General features: G+C 52.2%; 1 protein-coding gene across 1 annotated transcript in view; it reads right to left on the bottom strand.

Annotated features, from left to right (window-relative positions):
* Positions 1-19997, bottom strand: part of ATP6V1B1 (ATPase H+ transporting V1 subunit B1) — a 379213-nt gene extending 359216 nt beyond the window's left edge. The window contains exon 1 of the mRNA XM_073649636.1: positions 19376-19997. Within this exon, the coding sequence (XP_073505737.1) occupies positions 19376-19484 (109 nt within the window). The 5' untranslated portion in view covers positions 19485-19997. The remainder of the gene's footprint in view (positions 1-19375) is intronic.
* Between the last annotated feature and the right edge of the window lie 648 nt (positions 19998-20645).

The following is a 20645-nucleotide window of genomic DNA, read 5'->3' as shown; positions in this document are numbered from 1 at the left end:
ATAGTGCATACAGCGGGATGTGGCGGTCATAGTGAATACAGCGGGATGTAGCGGTCATAGTGCATACAGCGGGATGTGGCGGTCATAGTGCATACAGTGGGATGTGGCGGTCATAGTGCATACAGCGGGATGTGGCGGTCATAGTGCATACAGCGGGATGTGGCGGTCATAGTGCATACAGCGGGATGTGGCGGTCATAGTGCATACAGCGGGATGTGGCCGTCATAGTGCATACAGCGGGATGTGGCGGTCATAGTGCATACAGCGGGATGTGGCGGTCATAGTGCATACAGCGGGATGTGGCGGTCATAGTGCATACAGCGGGATGTGGCGGTCATAGTGCATACAGCGGAATGTGGCGGTCATAGTGCATACAGCGGAATGTGGCGGTAATAGTGCATACAGCGGGATGTGGCGGTCATAGTGCATACAGTGGGATGTGGCGGTCATAGTGCATACAGCGGGATGTGGCTGTCATAGTGCATACAGCGGGATGTGGCAGTTATAGTACATAGGGGAGCAGGTGTTCTCATAGTGCATACAGCGGGATGTGGCAGTCATAGTGAATACAGCGGGATGTGGCGGTCATAGTGCATACAGCGGGATGTGGCGGTCATAATGCATACAGCGGAATGTGGCAGTTATAGTACATAGGGGAGCAGGTGTTCTCATAGTGAATACAGCGGGATGTGGCGGTCATAGTGAATAGATCGGGATGTGGCGGTCATAGTGCATACAGCGGGATGTGGCTGTCATAGTGCATACAGCGGGATGTGGCGGTCATAGTGCATACAGCGGGATGTGGTGGTCATAGTGCATACAGCGGGATGTAGTGTTCATAGTGCATACAGCGGGATGTGGCGGTCATAGTGCATACAGTGGGATGTGGCAGTCATAGTGCATACAGCGGGATGTGGCGGTCATAGTGCATACAGCGGTATGTGGCGGTCATAGTGCATACAGCGGGATGTGGCGGTCATAGTGCATACAGCGGGATGTGGTGGTCATAGTGCATACAGCGGGAAGTGGCGGTCATAGTGCATACAGCAGGATTTGGTGGTCATAGTGCATACAGCGGGATGTGGCGGTCATAGTGCATACAGCGGGATGTGGTGGTCATAGTGCATACAGCGGGATGTGGCGGTCATAGTGCATACAGCGGGATGTGGCGGTCATAGTGCATACAGCGGGATGTGGCGGTCATAGTGCATACAGCGGGATGTGGCGGTCATAGTGCATACAGCGGGATGTGGCAGTCATAGTGCATACAGCGGGATGTGGCGGTCATAGTGCATACAGCGGGATGTGGCGGTCATAGTGCATACAGCGGGATGTGGCGGTCATAGTGCATACAGTGGGTTGTGGCTGTCATAGTGCATACAGCGGGATGTGGCAGTTATAGTACATGGGGGAGCAGGTGTTATCATAGTGCATACAGCGGGATGTGGCGGTCATAGTGCATACAACAGGATGTGGCGGTCATAGTGCATACAGCAGGATGTGGCAGTTATAGTACATAGGGGAGCAGGTGTTCTCATAGTGAATACAGCGGGATGTGGCGGTCATAGTGAATACAGCGGGATGTGGCGGTCATAGTGCATACAGCGGGATGTGGCAGTTATAGTACATAGGGGAGCAGGTGTTCTCATAGTGAATACAGCGGGATGTGGCGGTCATAGTGAATACAGCGGGATGTGGCGGTCATAGTGCATACAGCGGGATGTGGCTGTCATAGTCCATACAGCGGGATGTGGCGGTCATAGTGCATACAGCGGGATGTGGTGGTCATAGTGCATACAGCGGGATGTGGCGGTCATAGTGCATACAGCGGGATGTGGCGGTCATAGTGCATACAGCGGGATGTGGCGGTCATAGTGCATACAGCGGGATGTGGCGGTCATAGTGCATACAGCGGGATGTGGTGGTCATAGTGCATACAGCAGGATGTGGCGGTCATAGTGCATACAGCGGGATGTGGCGGTCATAGTGCATACAGCGGGATGTGGCGGTCATAGTGCATACAGCAGGATGTGGCGGTGATAGTGCATACAGCGGGATGTGGCGGTCATAGTGCATACAGCGGGATGTGGCGGTCATAGTGCATACAGCGGGATGTGGCGGTCATAGTGCATACAGCGGGATGTGGCGGTCATAGTGCATACAGCGGGATGTGGCGGTCATAGTGCATACAGCGGGATGTGGCTGTCATAGTGCATACAGCGGGATGTGGCTGTCATAGTGCATACAGCGGGATGTGGCGGTCATAGTGCATACAGCGGGAAGTGGCTGTCATAGTGCATACAGCGGGATGTGGCAGTCATAGTGCATACAGCAGGATGTGGCGGTCATAGTGCATACAGCGAAATGTGGCAGTTATAGTACATAGGGGAGCAGGTGTTCTCATAGTGCATACAGCGGGATTTGGCGGTCATAGTGCATGCAGCGGGATGTGGCGGTCATAGTGCATACAGCGGGATGTGGCAGTTATAGTACATAGGGGAGCAGGTGTTCTCATAGTGCATACAGCGGGATGTGGCGGTCATAGTGCATACAGTGGGATGTGGCGGTCATAGTGCATACATCGGGATGTGGCGGTCATAGTGCATACAGCGGGATGTGGCGGTCATAGTGCATACAGCGGGATGTGACGGTCATAGTGCATACAGCGGGATGAGGTGGTCATAGTGCATACAGCGGGATGTGGTGGTCATAGTGCATACAGCGGGATGTGGCGGTCATAGTGCATACAGCGGGATGTGGCGGTCATAGTGCATACAGCGGAATGTGGGGGTCATAGTGCATACAGCGGGATGTGGCGGTCATAGTGCATACAGCGGGATGTGGCGGTCATAGTGCATACAGTGGGATGTGGCGGTCATAGTGCATACAGCGGGATGTGGCTGTCATAGTGCATACAGCGGGATGTGGCAGTTATAGTACATAGGGGAGCAGGTGTTCTCATAGTGCATACAGCGGGATGTGGCGGTCATAGTGCATACAGCAGGATGTGGCGGTCATAGTGCATACAGCAGGATGTGGCAGTTATATTACATAGGGGAGCAGGTGTTCTCATAGTGCATACAGCGGGATGTGGCGGTCATAGTGAATACAGCGGGATGTGGCGGTCATAGTGCATACAGCGGGATGTGGCGGTCATAGTGCATACAGCGGGATGTGGCAGTTATAGTACATAGGGGAGCAGGTGTTCTCATAGTGAATACAGCGGGATGTGGCGGTCATAGTGAATTCAGCGGGATGTGGCGGTCATAGTGCATACAGCGGGATGTGGCTGTCATAGTGCATACAGCGGGATGTGGCGGTCATAGTGCATACAGCGGGATGTGGTGGTCATAGTGCATACAGCGGGATGTGGCAGTCATAGTGCATATAGCGGGATGTGGCGGTCATAGTGCATACAGCGGGATGTGGCGGTCATAGTGCATACAGCGGGATGTGGCGGTCATAGTGCATACAGCGGGATGTGGTGGTCATAGTGCATACAGCAGGATGTGGCAGTCATAGTTCATACAGCGGGATGTGGCGGTCATAGTGCATACAGCGGGATGTGGTGGTCATAGTGCATACAGCGGGATGTGGCGGTCATAGTGCATACAGCGGGATGTGGCGGTCATAGTGCATACAGCGGGATGTGGCTGTCATAGTGCATACAGCGGGATGTGGCTGTCATAGTGCATACAGCGGGATGTGGCGGTCATAGTGCATACAGCGGGATGTGGCTGTCATAGTGCATACAGCGGGATGTGGCAGTTATAGTACATAGGGGAGCAGGTGTTCTCATAGTGCATACAGCGGGATGTGGCGGTCATAGTGCATACAGCGGGATGTGGCAGTTATAGTACATAGGGGAGCAGGTGTTCTCATCGTGCATACAGCGGGATGTGGCGGTCATAGTGCATACAGCGGGATGTGGCGGTCATAGTGCATACAGCGGGATGTGGCGGTCATAGTGAATACAGCGGGATGTGGCGGTCATAGTGCATACAGCGGGATGTGGCGGTCATAGTGCATACAGCGGGATGTGGCGGTCATAGTGCATACAGCGGGATGTGGCGGTCATAGTGAATACAGCGGGATGTGGCGGTCATAGTGAATACAGCGGGATGTGGCGGTCATAGTGTATACAGTGGGATGTGGCGGTCATAGTGCATACAGCGGGATGTGGCGGTCATAGTGCATACAGCGGGATGTGGCGGTCATAGTGCATACAGCGGGATGTGGCGGTCATAGTGCATACAGCGGGATGTGGCCGTCATAGTGCATACAGCGGGATGTGGCGGTCATAGTGCATACAGCGGGATGTGGCGGTCATAGTGCATACAGCGGGATGTGGCGGTCATAGTGCATACAGCGGGATGTGGCGGTCATAGTGCATACAGCGGAATGTGGCGGTCATAGTGCATACAGCGGAATGTGGCGGTCATAGTGCATACAGCGGGATGTGGCGGTCATAGTGCATACAGCGGAATGTGGCAGTTATAGTACATAGGGGAGCAGGTGTTATCATAGTGAATACAGCGGGATGTGGCGGTCATAGTGAATAGATCGGGATGTGGCGGTCATAGTGCATACAGCGGGATGTGGCTGTCATAGTGCATACAGCGGGATGTGGCGGTCATAGTGCATACAGCGGGATGTGGTGGTCATAGTGCATACAGCGGGATGTAGTGTTCATAGTGCATACAGCGGGATGTGGCGGTCATAGTGCAAACAGTGGGATGTGGCGGTCATAGTGCATACAGCGGGATGTGGCGGTCATAGTGCATACAGCGGTATGTGGCGGTCATAGTGCATACAGCGGGATGTGGCGGTCATAGTGCATACAGCGGGATGTGGTGGTCATAGTGCATACAGCGGGAAGTGGCGGTCATAGTGCATACAGCAGGATGTGGTGGTCATAGTGCATACAGCGGGATGTGGCGGTCATAGTGCATACAGCGGGATGTGGCAGTCATAGTGCATATAGCGGGATGTGGCGGTCATAGTGCATACAGCGGGATGTGGCGGTCATAGTGCATACAGCGGGATGTGGCGGTCATAGTGCATACAGCGGGATGTGGTGGTCATAGTGCATACAGCAGGATGTGGCAGTCATAGTTCATACAGCGGGATGTGGCGGTCATAGTGCATACAGCGGGATGTGGTGGTCATAGTGCATACAGCGGGATGTGGCGGTCATAGTGCATACAGCGTGATGTGGCGGTCATAGTGCATACAGCGGGATGTGGCTGTCATAGTGCATACAGCGGGATGTGGCTGTCATAGTGCATACAGCGGGATGTGGCGGTCATAGTGCATACAGCGGGATGTGGCTGTCATAGTGCATACAGCGGGATGTGGCAGTTATAGTACATAGGGGAGCAGGTGTTCTCATAGTGCATACAGCGGGATGTGGCGGTCATAGTGCATACAGCGGGATGTGGCAGTTATAGTACATAGGGGAGCAGGTGTTCTCATCGTGCATACAGCGGGATGTGGCGGTCATAGTGCATACAGCGGGATGTGGCGGTCATAGTGCATACAGCGGGATGTGGCGGTCATAGTGAATACAGCGGGATGTGGCGGTCATAGTGCATACAGCGGGATGTGGCGGTCATAGTGCATACAGCGGGATGTGGCGGTCATAGTGCATACAGCGGGATGTGGCGGTCATAGTGAATACAGCGGGATGTGGCGGTCATAGTGAATACAGCGGGATGTGGCGGTCATAGTGTATACAGTGGGATGTGGCGGTCATAGTGCATACAGCGGGATGTGGCGGTCATAGTGCATACAGCGGGATGTGGCGGTCATAGTGCATACAGCGGGATGTGGCGGTCATAGTGCATACAGCGGGATGTGGCCGTCATAGTGCATACAGCGGGATGTGGCGGTCATAGTGCATACAGCGGGATGTGGCGGTCATAGTGCATACAGCGGGATGTGGCGGTCATAGTGCATACAGCGGGATGTGGCGGTCATAGTGCATACAGCGGAATGTGGCGGTCATAGTGCATACAGCGGAATGTGGCGGTCATAGTGCATACAGCGGGATGTGGCGGTCATAGTGCATACAGCGGAATGTGGCAGTTATAGTACATAGGGGAGCAGGTGTTATCATAGTGAATACAGCGGGATGTGGCGGTCATAGTGAATAGATCGGGATGTGGCGGTCATAGTGCATACAGCGGGATGTGGCTGTCATAGTGCATACAGCGGGATGTGGCGGTCATAGTGCATACAGCGGGATGTGGTGGTCATAGTGCATACAGCGGGATGTAGTGTTCATAGTGCATACAGCGGGATGTGGCGGTCATAGTGCAAACAGTGGGATGTGGCGGTCATAGTGCATACAGCGGGATGTGGCGGTCATAGTGCATACAGCGGTATGTGGCGGTCATAGTGCATACAGCGGGATGTGGCGGTCATAGTGCATACAGCGGGATGTGGTGGTCATAGTGCATACAGCGGGAAGTGGCGGTCATAGTGCATACAGCAGGATGTGGTGGTCATAGTGCATACAGCGGGATGTGGCGGTCATAGTGCATACAGCGGGATGTGGTGGTCATAGTGCATACAGCGGGATGTGGCGGTCATAGTGCATACAGCGGGATGTGGCGGTCATAGTGCATACACTTGATGTGGCGGTCATAGTGCATACAGCGGGATGTGGCGGTCATAGTGCATACAGCGGGATGTGGCAGTCATAGTGCATACAGCGGGATGTGGCGGTCATAGTGCATACAGCGGGATGTGGCGGTCATAGTGCATACAGCGGGATGTGGCGGTCATAGTGCATACAGTGGGATGTGGCTGTCATAGTGCATACAGCGGGATGTGGCAGTTATAGTACATGGGGGAGCAGGTGTTATCATAGTGCATACAGCGGGATGTGGCGGTCATAGTGCATACAACAGGATGTGGCGGTCATAGTGCATACAGCAGGATGTGGCAGTTATAGTACATAGGGGAGCAGGTGTTCTCATAGTGCATACAGCGGGATGTGGCGGTCATAGTGAATACAGCGGGATGTGGCGGTCATAGTGCATACAGCGGGATGTGGCAGTTATAGTACATAGGGGAGCAGGTGTTCTCATAGTGAATACAGCGGGATGTGGCGGTCATAGTGAATACAGCGGGATGTGGCGGTCATAGTTCATACAGCGGGATGTGGCGGTCATAGTGCATACAGCGGGATGTGGTGGTCATAGTGCATACAGCGGGATGTGGCGGTCATAGTGCATACAGCAGGATGTGGCGGTCATAGTGCATACAGCGGGATGTGGCTGTCATAGTGCATACAGCGGGATGTGGCTGTCATAGTGCATACAGCGGGATGTGGCGGTCATAGTGCATACAGCGGGATGTGGCTGTCATAGTGCATACAGCGGGATGTGGCAGTTATAGTACATAGGGGAGCAGGTTATCTCATAGTGCATACAGCGGGATGTGGCGGTCATAGTGCATACAGCGGGATGTGGCAGTTATAGTACATAGGGGAGCAGGTGTTCTCATAGTGCATACAGCGGGATGTGGCGGTCATAGTGCATACAGCGGGATGTGGCGGTCATAGTGCATACAGCGGGATGTGGCGGTCATAGTGAATACAGCGGGATGTGGCGGTCATAGTGCATACAGCGGGATGTGGCGGTCATAGTGCATACAGCGGGATGTGGCGGTCATAGTGCATACAGCGAGATGTGGCGGTCATAGTGAATACAGCGGGATGTGGCGGTCATAATGCATACAGCGGGATGTGGCGGTCATAGTGCATACAGTGGGATGTGGCGGTCATAGTGCATACAGCGGGATGTGGCGGTCATAGTGCATACAGCGGGATGTGGCGGTCATAGTGCATACAGCGGGATGTGGCGGTCATAGTGCATACAGCGGGATGTGGCGGTCATAGTGCATACAGCGGGATATGGCGGTCATAGTGCATACAGCGGAATGTGGCGGTCATAGTGCATACAGCGGGATGTGGCGGTAATAGTGCATACAGCGGGATGTGGCGGTCATAGTGCATACAGTGGGATGTGGCGGTCATAGTGCATACAGCGGGATGTGGCTGTCATAGTGCATACAGCGGGATGTGGCAGTTATAGTACATAGGGGAGCAGGTGTTCTCATAGTGCATACAGCGGGATGTGGCAGTCATAGTGAATACAGCGGGATGTGGCGGTCATAGTGCATACAGCGGGATGTGGCAGTTATAGTACATAGGGGAGCAGGTGTTCTCATAGTGCATACAGCGGGATGTGGCAGTTATAGTACATAGGGGAGCAGGTGTTCTCATAGTGCATACAGCGGGATGTGGCAGTCATAGTGCATACAGCGGGATGTGGCAGTCATAGTGAATACAGCGGGATGTGGCGGTCATAGTGCATACAGTGGGATGTGGCGGTCATAGTGCATACAGCGGGATGTGGCTGTCATAGTGCATACAGCGGGATGTGGCGGTCATAGTGCATACAGCGGGATGTGGTGGTCATAGTGCATACAGCGGGATGTAGTGGTCATAGTGCATACAGCGGGATGTGGCGGTCATAGTGCATACAGTGGGATGTGGCGGTCATAGTGCATACAGCGGGATGTGGCGGTCATAGTGCATACAGCGGTATGTGGCGGTCATAGTGCATACAGCGGGATGTGGCGGTCATAGTGCATACAGCGGGATGTGGTGGTCATAGTGCATACAGCGGGAAGTGGCGGTCATAGTGCATACAGCAGGATGTGGTGGTGATAGTGCATACAGCGGGATGTGGCGGTCATAGTGCATACAGCGGGATGTGGTGGTCATAGTGCATACAGCGGGATGTGGCGGTCATAGTGCATACAGCGGGATGTGGCGGTCATAGTGCATACAGCGGGATGTGGCGGTCATAGTGCATACAGCGGGATGTGGCGGTCATAGTGCATACAGCGGGATGTGGCAGTCATAGTGCATACAGCGGGATGTGGCGGTCATAGTGCATACAGCGGGATGTGGCGGTCATAGTGCATACAGTGGGATGTGGCTGTCATAGTGCATACAGCGGGATGTGGCTGTCATAGTGCATACAGCGGGATGTGGCAGTTATAGTACATAGGGGAGCAGGTGTTATCATAGTGCATACAGCGGGATGTGGCGGTCATAGTGCATACAGCAGGATGTGGCGGTCATAGTGCATACAGCGGGATGTGGCGGTCATAGTGCATACAGCGGGATGTGGCGGTCATAGTGCATACAGTGGGATGTGGCGGTCATAGTGCATACATCGGGATGTGGCTGTCATAGTGAATACAGCGGGATGTGGCTGTCATAGTGCATACAGCGGGATGTGGCAGTTATAGTACATAGGGGAGCAGGTGTTCTCATAGTGCATACAGCGGGATGTGGCGGTCATAGTGAATACAGCGGGATGTGGCGGTCATAGTGCATACAGCGGGATGTGGCGGTCATAGTGCATACAGCGGGATGTGGCAGTTATAGTACATAGGGGAGCAGGTGTTCTCATAGTGAATACAGCGGGATGTGGCGGTCATAGTGAATACAGCGGGATGTGGCGGTCATAGTGCATACAGCGGGATGTGGCTGTCATAGTCCATACAGCGGGATGTGGCGGTCATAGTGCATACAGCGGGATGTGGTGGTCATAGTGCATACAGCGGGATGTGGCGGTCATAGTGCATACAGCGGGATGTGGCGGTCATAGTGCATACAGCGGGATGTGGCGGTCATAGTGCATACAGCGGGATGTGGCGGTCATAGTGCATACAGCGGGATGTGGCGGTCATAGTGCATACAGCAGGATGTGGCGGTCATAGTGCATACAGCGGGATGTGGCGGTCATAGTGCATACAGCGGGATGTGGCGGTCATAGTGCATACAGCGGGATGTGGCGGTCATAGTGCATACAGCGGGATGTGGCGGTCATAGTGCATACAGCGGGATGTGGCTGTCATAGTGCATACAGCGGGATGTGGCTGTCATAGTGCATACAGCGGGATGTGGCTGTCATAGTGCATACAGCGGGATGTGGAAGTTATAGTTCATAGGGGAGCAGGTGTTCTCATAGTGCATACAGCGGGATGTGGCGGTCATAGTGCATACAGCGGGATGTGGCAGTTATAGTACATAGGGGAGCAGGTGTTCTCATAGTGCATACAGCGGGATGTGGCGGTCATAGTGCATACAGCGGGATGTTGCGGTCATAGTGAATACAGCGGGATGTGGCGGTCATAGTGCATACAGCGGGATGTGGCGGTCATAGTGCATACAGCGGGATGTGGCGGTCATAGTGCATACAGCGGGATGTGGCGGTCATAGTGAGTACAGCGGGATGTGGCGGTCATAGTGCATACAGCGGGATGTGGCGGTCATAGTGCATACAGTGGGATGTGGCGGTCATAGTGCATACAGCGGGATGTGGCGGTCATAGTGCATACAGCGGGAAGTATCGGTCATAGTGCATACAGCAGGATGTGGTGGTCATAGTGCATACAGCGGGATGTGGCGGTCATAGTGCATACAGCGGGATGTGGCGGTCATAGTGCATGCAGCGGGATGTGGCGGTCATAGTGCATACAGCGGGATGTGGCGGTCATAGTGAATACAGCGGGATGTGGCGGTCATAGTGCATACAGCGGGATGTGGTGGTCATAGTGCATACAGCGGGATGTGGCGGTCATAGTGCATACAGCGGGATGTGGCGGTCATAGTGAATACAGCGGGATGTGGTGGTCATAGTGCATACAGCTGGATGTGGCGGTCATAGTGCATACAGTGTGATGTGGCGGTCATAGTGCATACAGCGGGATGTGGCGGTCATAGTGCATACAGCGGGAAGTGGCGGTCATATTACATACAGCAGGATGTGGCGGTCATAGTGCATACAGCGGGATGTGGCGGTCATAGTGCATACAGCGGGATGTGGCGGTCATAGTGCATACAGCGGGATGTGGTGGTCATAGTGCATACAGCGGGATGTGGCGGTCATAGTGTATACAGCGGGATGTGGCGGTCATAGTGCATACAGCGGAATGTGGCGGTCATAGTGCATACAGCGGGATGTGGCGGTCATAGTGCATACAGCGGGATGTGGCGGTCATAGTGCATACAGTGGGATGTGGCGGTCATAGTGCATACAGCGGGATGTGGCTGTCATAGTGCATACAGCGGGATGTGGCAGTTATAGTACATAGGGGAGCAGGTGTTCTCATAGTGCATACAGCGGGATGTGGCGGTCATAGTGCATACAGCAGGATGTTGCGGTCATAGTGCATACAGCAGGAAGTGGCAGTTATAGTACATAGGGGAGCAGGTGTTCTCATAGTGCATACAGCGGGATGTGGCGGTCATAGTGAATACAGCGGGATGTGGCGGTCATAGTGCATACAGCGGGATGTGGCGGTCATAGTGCATACAGCGGGATGTGGCAGTTATAGTCCATAGGGGAGCAGGTGTTCTCATAGTGAATACAGCGGAATGTGGCGGTCATAGTGAATACAGCGGGATGTGGCGGTCATAGTGCATACAGCGGGATGTGGCTGTCATAGTGCATACAGCGGGATGTGGCGGTCATAGTGCATACAGCGGGATGTGGTGGTCATAGTGCATACAGCGGGATGTGGCGGTCATAGTGCATATAGCGGGATGTGGCGGTCATAGTGCATACAGCGGGATGTGGCGGTCATAGTGCATACAGCGGGATGTGGCGGTCATAGTGCATACAGCGGGATGTGGTGGTCATAGTGCATACAGCAGGATGTGGCGGTCATAGTTCATACAGCGGGATGTGGCGGTCATAGTGCATACAGCGGGATGTGGTGGTCATAGTGCATACAGCGGGATGTGGCGGTCATAGTGCATACAGCAGGATGTGGCGGTCATAGTGCATACAGCGGGATGTGGCTGTCATAGTGCATACAGCGGGATGTGGCTGTCATAGTGCATACAGCGGGATGTGGCGGTCATAGTGCATACAGCGGGATGTGGCTGTCATAGTGCATACAGCGGGATGTGGCAGTTATAGTACATAGGGGAGCAGGTGATCTCATAGTGCATACAGCGGGATGTGGCGGTCATAGTGCATACAGCGGGATGTGGCAGTTATAGTACATAGGGGAGCAGGTGTTCTCATAGTGCATACAGCGGGATGTGGCGGTCATAGTGCATACAGCGGGATGTGGCGGTCATAGTGCATACAGCGGGATGTGGCGGTCATAGTGAATACAGCGGGATGTGGCGGTCATAGTGCATACAGCGGGATGTGGCGGTCATAGTGCATACAGCGGGATGTGGCGGTCATAGTGCATACAGCGAGATGTGGCGGTCATAGTGAATACAGCGGGATGTGGCGGTCATAATGCATTCAGCGGGATGTGGCGGTCATAGTGCATACAGTGGGATGTGGCGGTCATAGTGCATACAGCGGGATGTGGCGGTCATAGTGCATACAGCGGGATGTGGCGGTCATAGTGCATACAGCGGGATGTGGCCGTCATAGTGCATACAGCGGGATGTGGCCGTCATAGTGCATACAGCGGGATGTGGCGGTCATAGTGCATACAGCGGGATGTGGCGGTCATAGTGCATACAGCGGGATGTGGCGGTCATAGTGCATACAGCGGGATGTGGCGGTCATAGTGCATACAGCGGAATGTGGCGGTCATAGTGCATACAGCGGGATGTGGCGGTAATAGTGCATACAGCGGGATGTGGCGGTCATAGTGCATACAGTGGGATGTGGCGGTCATAGTGCATACAGCGGGATGTGGCTGTCATAGTGCATACAGCGGGATGTGGCAGTTATAGTACATAGGGGAGCAGGTGTTCTCATAGTGCATACAGCGGGATGTGGCAGTCATAGTGAATACAGCGGGATGTGGCGGTCATAGTGCATACAGCGGGATGTGGCGGTCATAGTGCATACAGCGGGATGTGGCAGTTATAGTACATAGGGGAGCAGGTGTTCTCATAGTGAATACAGCGGGATGTGGCGGTCATAGTGAATACAGCGGGATGTGGCGGTCATAGTGCATACAGCGGGATGTGGCTGTCATAGTGCATACAGCGGGATGTGGCGGTCATAGTGCATACAGCGGGATGTGGTGGTCATAGTAAATACAGCAGGATGTGGTGGTCATAGTGCATACAGCGGGATGTGGCGGTCATAGTGCATACAGCGGGATGTGGCGGTCATAGTGCATACAGCGGAATGTGGCGGTCATAGTGCATACAGCGGGATGTGGCGGTAATAGTGCATACAGCGGGATGTGGCGGTCATAGTGCATACAGTGGGATGTGGCGGTCATAGTGCATACAGCGGGATGTGGCTGTCATAGTGCATACAGCGGGATGTGGCAGTTATAGTACATAGGGGAGCAGGTGTTCTCATAGTGCATACAGCGGGATGTGGCAGTCATAGTGAATACAGCGGGATGTGGCGGTCATAGTGCATACAGCGGGATGTGGCGGTCATAGTGCATACAGCGGGATGTGGCAGTTATAGTACATAGGGGAGCAGGTGTTCTCATAGTGAATACAGCGGGATGTGGCGGTCATAGTGAATACAGCGGGATGTGGCGGTCATAGTGCATACAGCGGGATGTGGCTGTCATAGTGCATACAGCGGGATGTGGCGGTCATAGTGCATACAGCGGGATGTGGTGGTCATAGTAAATACAGCGGGATGTGGTGGTCATAGTGCATACAGCGGGATGTGGCGGTCATAGTGCATACAGCGGGATGTGGCGGTCATAGTGCATACAGCGGGATGTGGCGGTTATAGTGTATACAGCGGGATGTGGCGGTCATAGTGCATACAGCGGGATGTGGCGGTCATAGTGCATACAGTGGGATGTGGCGGTCATAGTGCATACAGCGGTAGGTGGCGGTCAAAGTGCATACAGCGGGATGTGGCGGTCATAGTGCATACAGTGGGATGTGGTGGTCATAGTGCATACAGCGGGAAGTGGCGGTCATAGTGCATACAGCAGGATGTGGTGGTCATAGTGCATACAGCGGGATGTGGCGGTCATAGTGCATACAGCGGGATGTGGTGGTCATAGTGCATACAGCGGGATGTGGCGGTCATAGTGCATACAGCGGGATGTGGCGGTCATAGTGCATACAGCGGGATGTGGCGGTCATAGTGCATACAGCGGGATGTGGCGGTCATAGTGCATACAGCGGGATGTGGCAGTCATAGTGCATACAGCGGGATGTGGCGGTCATAGTGCATACAGCGGGATGTGGCGGTCATAGTGCATACAGCGGGATGTGGCGGTCATAGTGCATACAGTGGGATGTGGCTGTCATAGTGCATACAGCGGGATGTGGCTGTCATAGTGCATACAGCGGGATGTGGCAGTTATAGTACATAGGGGAGCAGGTGTTATCATAGTGCATACAGCGGGATGTGGCGGTCATAGTGCATACAGCAGGATGTGGCGGTCATAGTGCATACAGCAGGATGTGGCAGTTATAGTACAAAGGGGAGCAGGTGTTCTCATAGTGCATACAGCGGGATGTGGCGGTCATAGTGAATACAGCGGGATGTGGCGGTCATAGTGCATACAGCGGGATGTGGCGGTCATAGTGCATACAGCGGGATGTGGCAGTTATAGTACATAGGGGAGCAGGTGTTCTCATAGTGCATACAGCGGGATGTGGCTGTCATAGTGCATACAGCGGGATGTGGCAGTTATAGTACATAGGGGAGCAGGTGTTCTCATAGTGCATACAGCGGGATGTGGCGGTCATAGTGCATACAGTGGGATGTGGCGGTCATAGTGCATACAGCAGGATGTGGCGGTCATAGTGCATACAGCAGGATGTGGCAGTTATAGTACATAGGGGAGCTGGTGTTCTCATAGTGCATACAGCGGGATGTGGCGGTCATAGTGTATACAGCGGGATGTGGCGGTCATAGTGCATACAGCGGGATGTGGCGGTCATAGTGTATACAGCGGGATGTGGCAGTTATAGTACATAGGGGAGCAGGTGTTCTCATAGTGAATACAGCGGGATGTGGCGGTCATAGTGCATACAGCGGGATGTGGCTGTCATAGTGCATACAGCGGGATGTGGCGGTCATAGTGCATACAGCGGGATGTGGTGGTCATAGTGCATACAGCGGGATGTGGTGGTCATAGTGCATACAGCGGGATGTGGCGGTCATAGTGCATACAGCGGGATGTGGCGGTCATAGTGCATACAGCGGGATGTGGCGGTCATAGTGCATACAGCGGGATGTGGTGGTCATAGTGCATACAGCGGGATGTGGCGGTCATAGTGCATACAGCGGGATGTGGCGGTCATAGTGCATACAGCGGGATGTGGCGGTCATAGTGCATACAGCGGGATGTGGCGGTCATAGTGCATACAGCGGGATGTGGCGGTCATAGTGCATACAGCGGGATGTGGCGGTCATAGTGCATACAGCGGGATGTGGTGGTCATAGTGCATACAGCGGGATGTGGCTGTCATAGTGCATACAGCGGGATGTGGCGGTCATAGTGCATACAGCGGGATGTGGCTGTCATAGTGCATACAGCGGGATGTGGCAGTCATAGTGCATACAGCGGGATGTGGCGGTCATAGTGCATACAGCAGGATGTGGCGGTCATAGTGCATACAGCGGGATGTGGCAGTTATAGTACATAGGGGAGCAGGTGTTCTCATAGTGCATACAGCGGGATGTGGCGGTCATAGTGCATGCAGCGGGATGTGGCGGTCATAGTGCATACAGCGGGATGTGGCAGTTATAGTACATAGGGGAGCAGGTGTTCTCATAGTGCATACAGCGGGATGTGGCGGTCTTAGTGCATACAGCGGGATGTGGCGGTCATAGTGCATACAGCGGGATGTGGCTGTCATAGTGCATACAGCGGGATGTGGCGGTCATAGTGCATACAGCGGGATGTGGCAGTTATAGTACATAGGGGAGCAGGTGTTCTCATAGTGCATACAGCGGGATGTGGCGGTCATAGTGCATGCAGCGGGATGTGGCAGTTATAGTACATAGGGGAGCAGGTGTTCTCATAGTGCATACAGCGGGATGTGGCGGTCATAGTGCATACAGCGGGATGTGGCAGTTATAGTACATAGGGGAGCAGGTTTTCTCATAGTGCATACAGCGGGATGTGGCGGTCATAGTGCATGCAGCGGGATGTGGCGGTCATAGTGCATACAGCGGGATATGGCAGTTATAGTACATAGGGGAGCAGGTGTTCTCATAGTGCATACAGCGGGATGTGGCGGTCATAGTGCATACAGCGGGATGTGGCGGTCATAGTGCATACAGCGGGATGTGGCTGTCATAGTGCATACAGCGGGATGTGGCGGTCATAGTGCATACAGCGGGATGTGGTGGTCATAGTGTATACAGCGGGATGTGGCGGTCATAGTGCATACAGCGGGATGTGGCGGTCATAGTGCATACAGCGGGATGTGGCGGTCATAGCGCATACAGTGGGATGTGGCGGTCATAGTGCATACAGCGGGATGTGGAAGTCATAGTGCATACAGCGGGATGTGGCTGTCATAGTGCATACAGCGGGATGTGGCGGTCATAGTGCATACAGCGGGATGTGGCGGTCATAGTGCATACAGCGGGATGTGGCGGTCATAGTGCATACAGCGGGATGTGGCGGTCATAGTGTGTGGGGGGGACGGTGTGGAGGCCATGTATCATAGGTTGGGCAGTGTGGGAGTCATTTTTTGTGCAGGGAGCACAGTGGGTGGTAATCATCTATTCACCAGCACGGTGTAAGGTTTATTCAGGGCACAGCATGGGCAGATGTTTTTATTCAGGCGGCATTTTAATGACACTGTTATTTTTAATAGCACCATGTCGGGATGTGCGACAGAAGACCAGAGAAAAGCTTGCAGAGACGAGCTGTGGATGTGACAAGGCATCATGGCGTCAGGTTTAGATGAAGAAGAAAGGAATGAGAACTACTGCAATCAGAGAATACGTCACCTAGAAGGTACCTGGATCTATGGTCGCATTCACACTGGCCAACCGGCCTTTAACAGATTGATGACAGCCATATGAAGCAGATTCCCAGTCATTTAATAGCCTGTTTATAACAGGTCCGCCACACTTTTGTTAACATGATTGCTCGGTGCACATAGCCTTGTTCTAGGCAGCACATGATAACACAGGACAATGTGCTGCCGAGATCGAGGATATCTAAGTAAGTTTAAAAATAACTGAATGGGATGAATGAACATTTTGCTTGTGCATCGGGTGATTGACAGCCTGTTTAGATACATCGATAATCAGGTTCTGATTATTGACCAGTATAATGGAACTGAGACCCCCACTGATAGCTCAAAAGACCTCTTAGAAATCCACAACTCAGGGGACATAAGAGCACACACAGTGCGGGGCAGATACAGTAGAACGTCTCAGGCTTTCTGCTACGGTCTCTTAAGCTGTGCATTTCTATGAGGTCTTTTGAACAATCAGTGGGGGTCCCAGGACCCGAACAAATCTGCTCAGAATTAAAGGGCATAAGACATACGCTATATCTCCCAAAAGTTAAGTTACTCTTTTGAGAGTAGTGCTATTAAACAGTTAATCAGTATTATGGTTCTTATATGGTCCATAGTCTAATGATGGCTGGTAACAACAACAGCTCCCATCAACTCATCACCATTGTTAAGGGCATGCTGGGAGTTGCAGGTTCATTCCTTACAATTATATATGGTGGGGGCTGACCTGACATTGCAATTGATCGTTATACTAAGCTTTTTACTGATGGTGCTATTTTCATGTATTGATGATGCTTCTGTTGATGTATTTATGTACTGATGGTAGTTCTGGAGCTGTATTCATGTACTTACGGTGGTTCTGGCATAGTATTCATGTCCAAATAGTTGTTCTGGTGCTGTATTTCTGTAAACATTGTGGTTCTTCTGCTGTATTTATGCAATGATGGTGGTTCTGGTGCTGTATTTATGTATTGATACTGGTTCTGGTACTGTATTCATGAACTGATGGTGGTTCTTCTGCTGTATTCATGCACTGATGTGGTTATGGTGTTGGATTTATTTATCGATACTGGTTCTGGTGCTGTATTCATGAACTGATGGTGGTTCTTCTGCTGTATTCATGCACTGATGTTGGTTCTGGTGCTGTATTTATGTAGTGATAATCATTCTGGTACAGTATACATGTAATGATGGTAGTTCTAGTGCTGTATTCCTGTACTGATGTTTGTTTTTGTGGTGTATTCATGTACTGATGGTGGTTCTGGTGGTGTATTCATGTTCCTATAGTGATTCTGGTTCTGATCCTGTATTATTGTAACTGTAGTAATGATTAAATTTGCAGACTTGAAAACAGATCATTATAGGGTTAGTATGCTGTCCACTAGACACATGGGCAACATGAAAGCTGAAAATGAAGCTGTCTGAGCAAGGCGAAATATATCAGTTGTACATGTGTTTGACTACTGCTGCATAACCTTTGGATAGCTGTCGACTGAACCATGATTCAGCCAATTTTTTGGCTGAAAGCTAGATAGCTAACTCAGCAGAGCGAGCATTCCTATCTTCTCTGTGAGAGAGCAGCTCCCAAACATTTCTGGTTGGGGCTTATCTCTTAGAAAACAAAAGGATCTGCAGTCCAAATGCAGACATGCCGGAGACTTATCTTCCTCAATAATTATTTGCCAGTGGCCCCATACACTGTCAGCTGAATCACACATGATATGCTTAGATACACTGGAAAGCACCACGTATAATTGGCTCACATACACTGGACAGTATAATATGTAATATGCTTAGATACACTAGACAGTTGTATATATGATAGGCTAAGATATATTCAACAGTATCACACATGATAAGCTTAGATGTATTGGAAAACACCTCATATGGTAGGCTGAGATGCAGTTGACAGTATCACATGTGATAGGGCTGAGATGCATTAGATCACATCACACATGAAAGGCCGAGATGCATTGAACAATATCATGATAGGTTGAGATGCATTAGGTAGTATCGCACGTGATAGGTTGAGAAGTATTAGATGGTATCATATGTGAAAGGTTGATGCACTGGACTATATCACACACGATAGGCTGAGATGCATTGGATGGTAATAACACATGATAGGCTGAGATGCATTGGATGGTAATAACACATGATAGGCTGAGATGCATTGGATGGTAATAACACATGATAGGCTGAGATGCATTGGATGGTAATAACACATGATAGGCTCAGTAACAAAGTACAACAGTCATTTGCTATAAATTCCAATGAATCTGCTAGCTGTAGTCTGACATGGGTTGTCAGGGCTTGATGAGAATTGTACTTCTAACAGCATTCCTACATCTTACAGACCATGCTTTATATATATAAGACATATTAGGTACTTACAGAGTCTAGGATGGGAAATGTAATCCCGGGTCACGGCCAGGGCATGTTCCTTGGCTGCTGCCATGTTGGCCTGGTTGCTGTTGACTCTTATCTCCACTTTGGTAGCCATGCTGTGCTCAGTGAGTGCGGTGCTGCCTCTGCGGGGTGCACTAAGTGTGGTGCTGCCTCTGCGGGGTGCACTAAGTACGGTGCTGCCTCAGCGGGGTGCACTAAGTACGGTGCTGCCTCAGCGGGGTGCACTAAGTACGGTGCTGCCTCAGCGGGGTGCACTAAGTACGGTGCTGCCTCTGCGGGGTGCACTGAGTGCGGTTTGTTATATAGGAGGCTGGGAGCTCCTGTGTGGTATATAGGAGGCTGGGAGCTCCTGTGTGGTATATAGGAGGCTGGGAGCTCCTGTGTGGTATATAGGAGGCTGGGAGCTCCTGTGTGGTATATAGGAGGCTGGGAGCTCCTGTGTGGTATATAGGAGGCTGGGAGCTCCTGTGTGGTATATAGGAGGCTGGGAGCTCCTGTGTGGTATATAGGAGGCTGGGTGTTCCTGTAGGTTATATAGGAGGCTGGGAGCTCCTGTGTGGTATATAGGAGGCTGGGTGTTCCTGTAGGTTATATAGGAGGCTGGGAGCTCCTGTGGGTTATATAGGAGGCTGGGTGCTCCTGTGTGTTGTGTACACCCATCATCCAGGTGAGACTGCCCTGCACCGGCTCCCCTGTGTCCAGCCTGACTCCGGCTCTACCTGCCCATAACATTCCTGTGTGTACTGTAAACGCCGCACATCACTGCTCACAATGACTGCACATTATCCCGTGGCAGCACAGCTGGCAGAGGACGACTGGCATCACACAGGCAGGTTTTATGGAAAGCGGAGAGGGAACAGTGGTTCTTTCTTTTCCTCTCTGCCCTCATCTCTCTGGACAGGCAGCTGAGCAGCTTTTTGCTTTTTGGAAGAGAGTAGGGGAGATGTCCATAGTTTAGGGAGCTGGGGAGCACCAAACAATAGATATCTCATTAACCATCCAGCAATACTTTCATTAAACCTTTTTGGCTTCAGACCTCCAAGGGTGCATGTAAACAGGGTAAATCTGCCCAATGGGATGACTTGTTAGTTTTATATATTGAATGTTTGCTATTTTTACTATAGATGGGGGTGTAAGTACTATATAGAGATTGAGGGACAGTGTAAGGGCACAGTATGGAGAGGGGGCAGAGTGGGGGAGTGAGTGAAAAGGGGGCACAGTATGGAGAGGGGGCAAAGTGGGGGAGTGAGTGAAA

This window comes from Phyllobates terribilis, unplaced genomic scaffold (genome assembly GCF_046119375.1).
Source record: "Phyllobates terribilis strain yellow unplaced genomic scaffold, ASM4611937v1 Scaffold_1__5_contigs__length_1240528914, whole genome shotgun sequence".
Lineage (NCBI taxonomy): Eukaryota > Metazoa > Chordata > Amphibia > Anura > Dendrobatidae > Phyllobates > Phyllobates terribilis.
The sequence above is the reverse complement of the archived record's forward strand: the minus strand, read 5'-3'. Positions and strand labels throughout refer to the sequence as shown.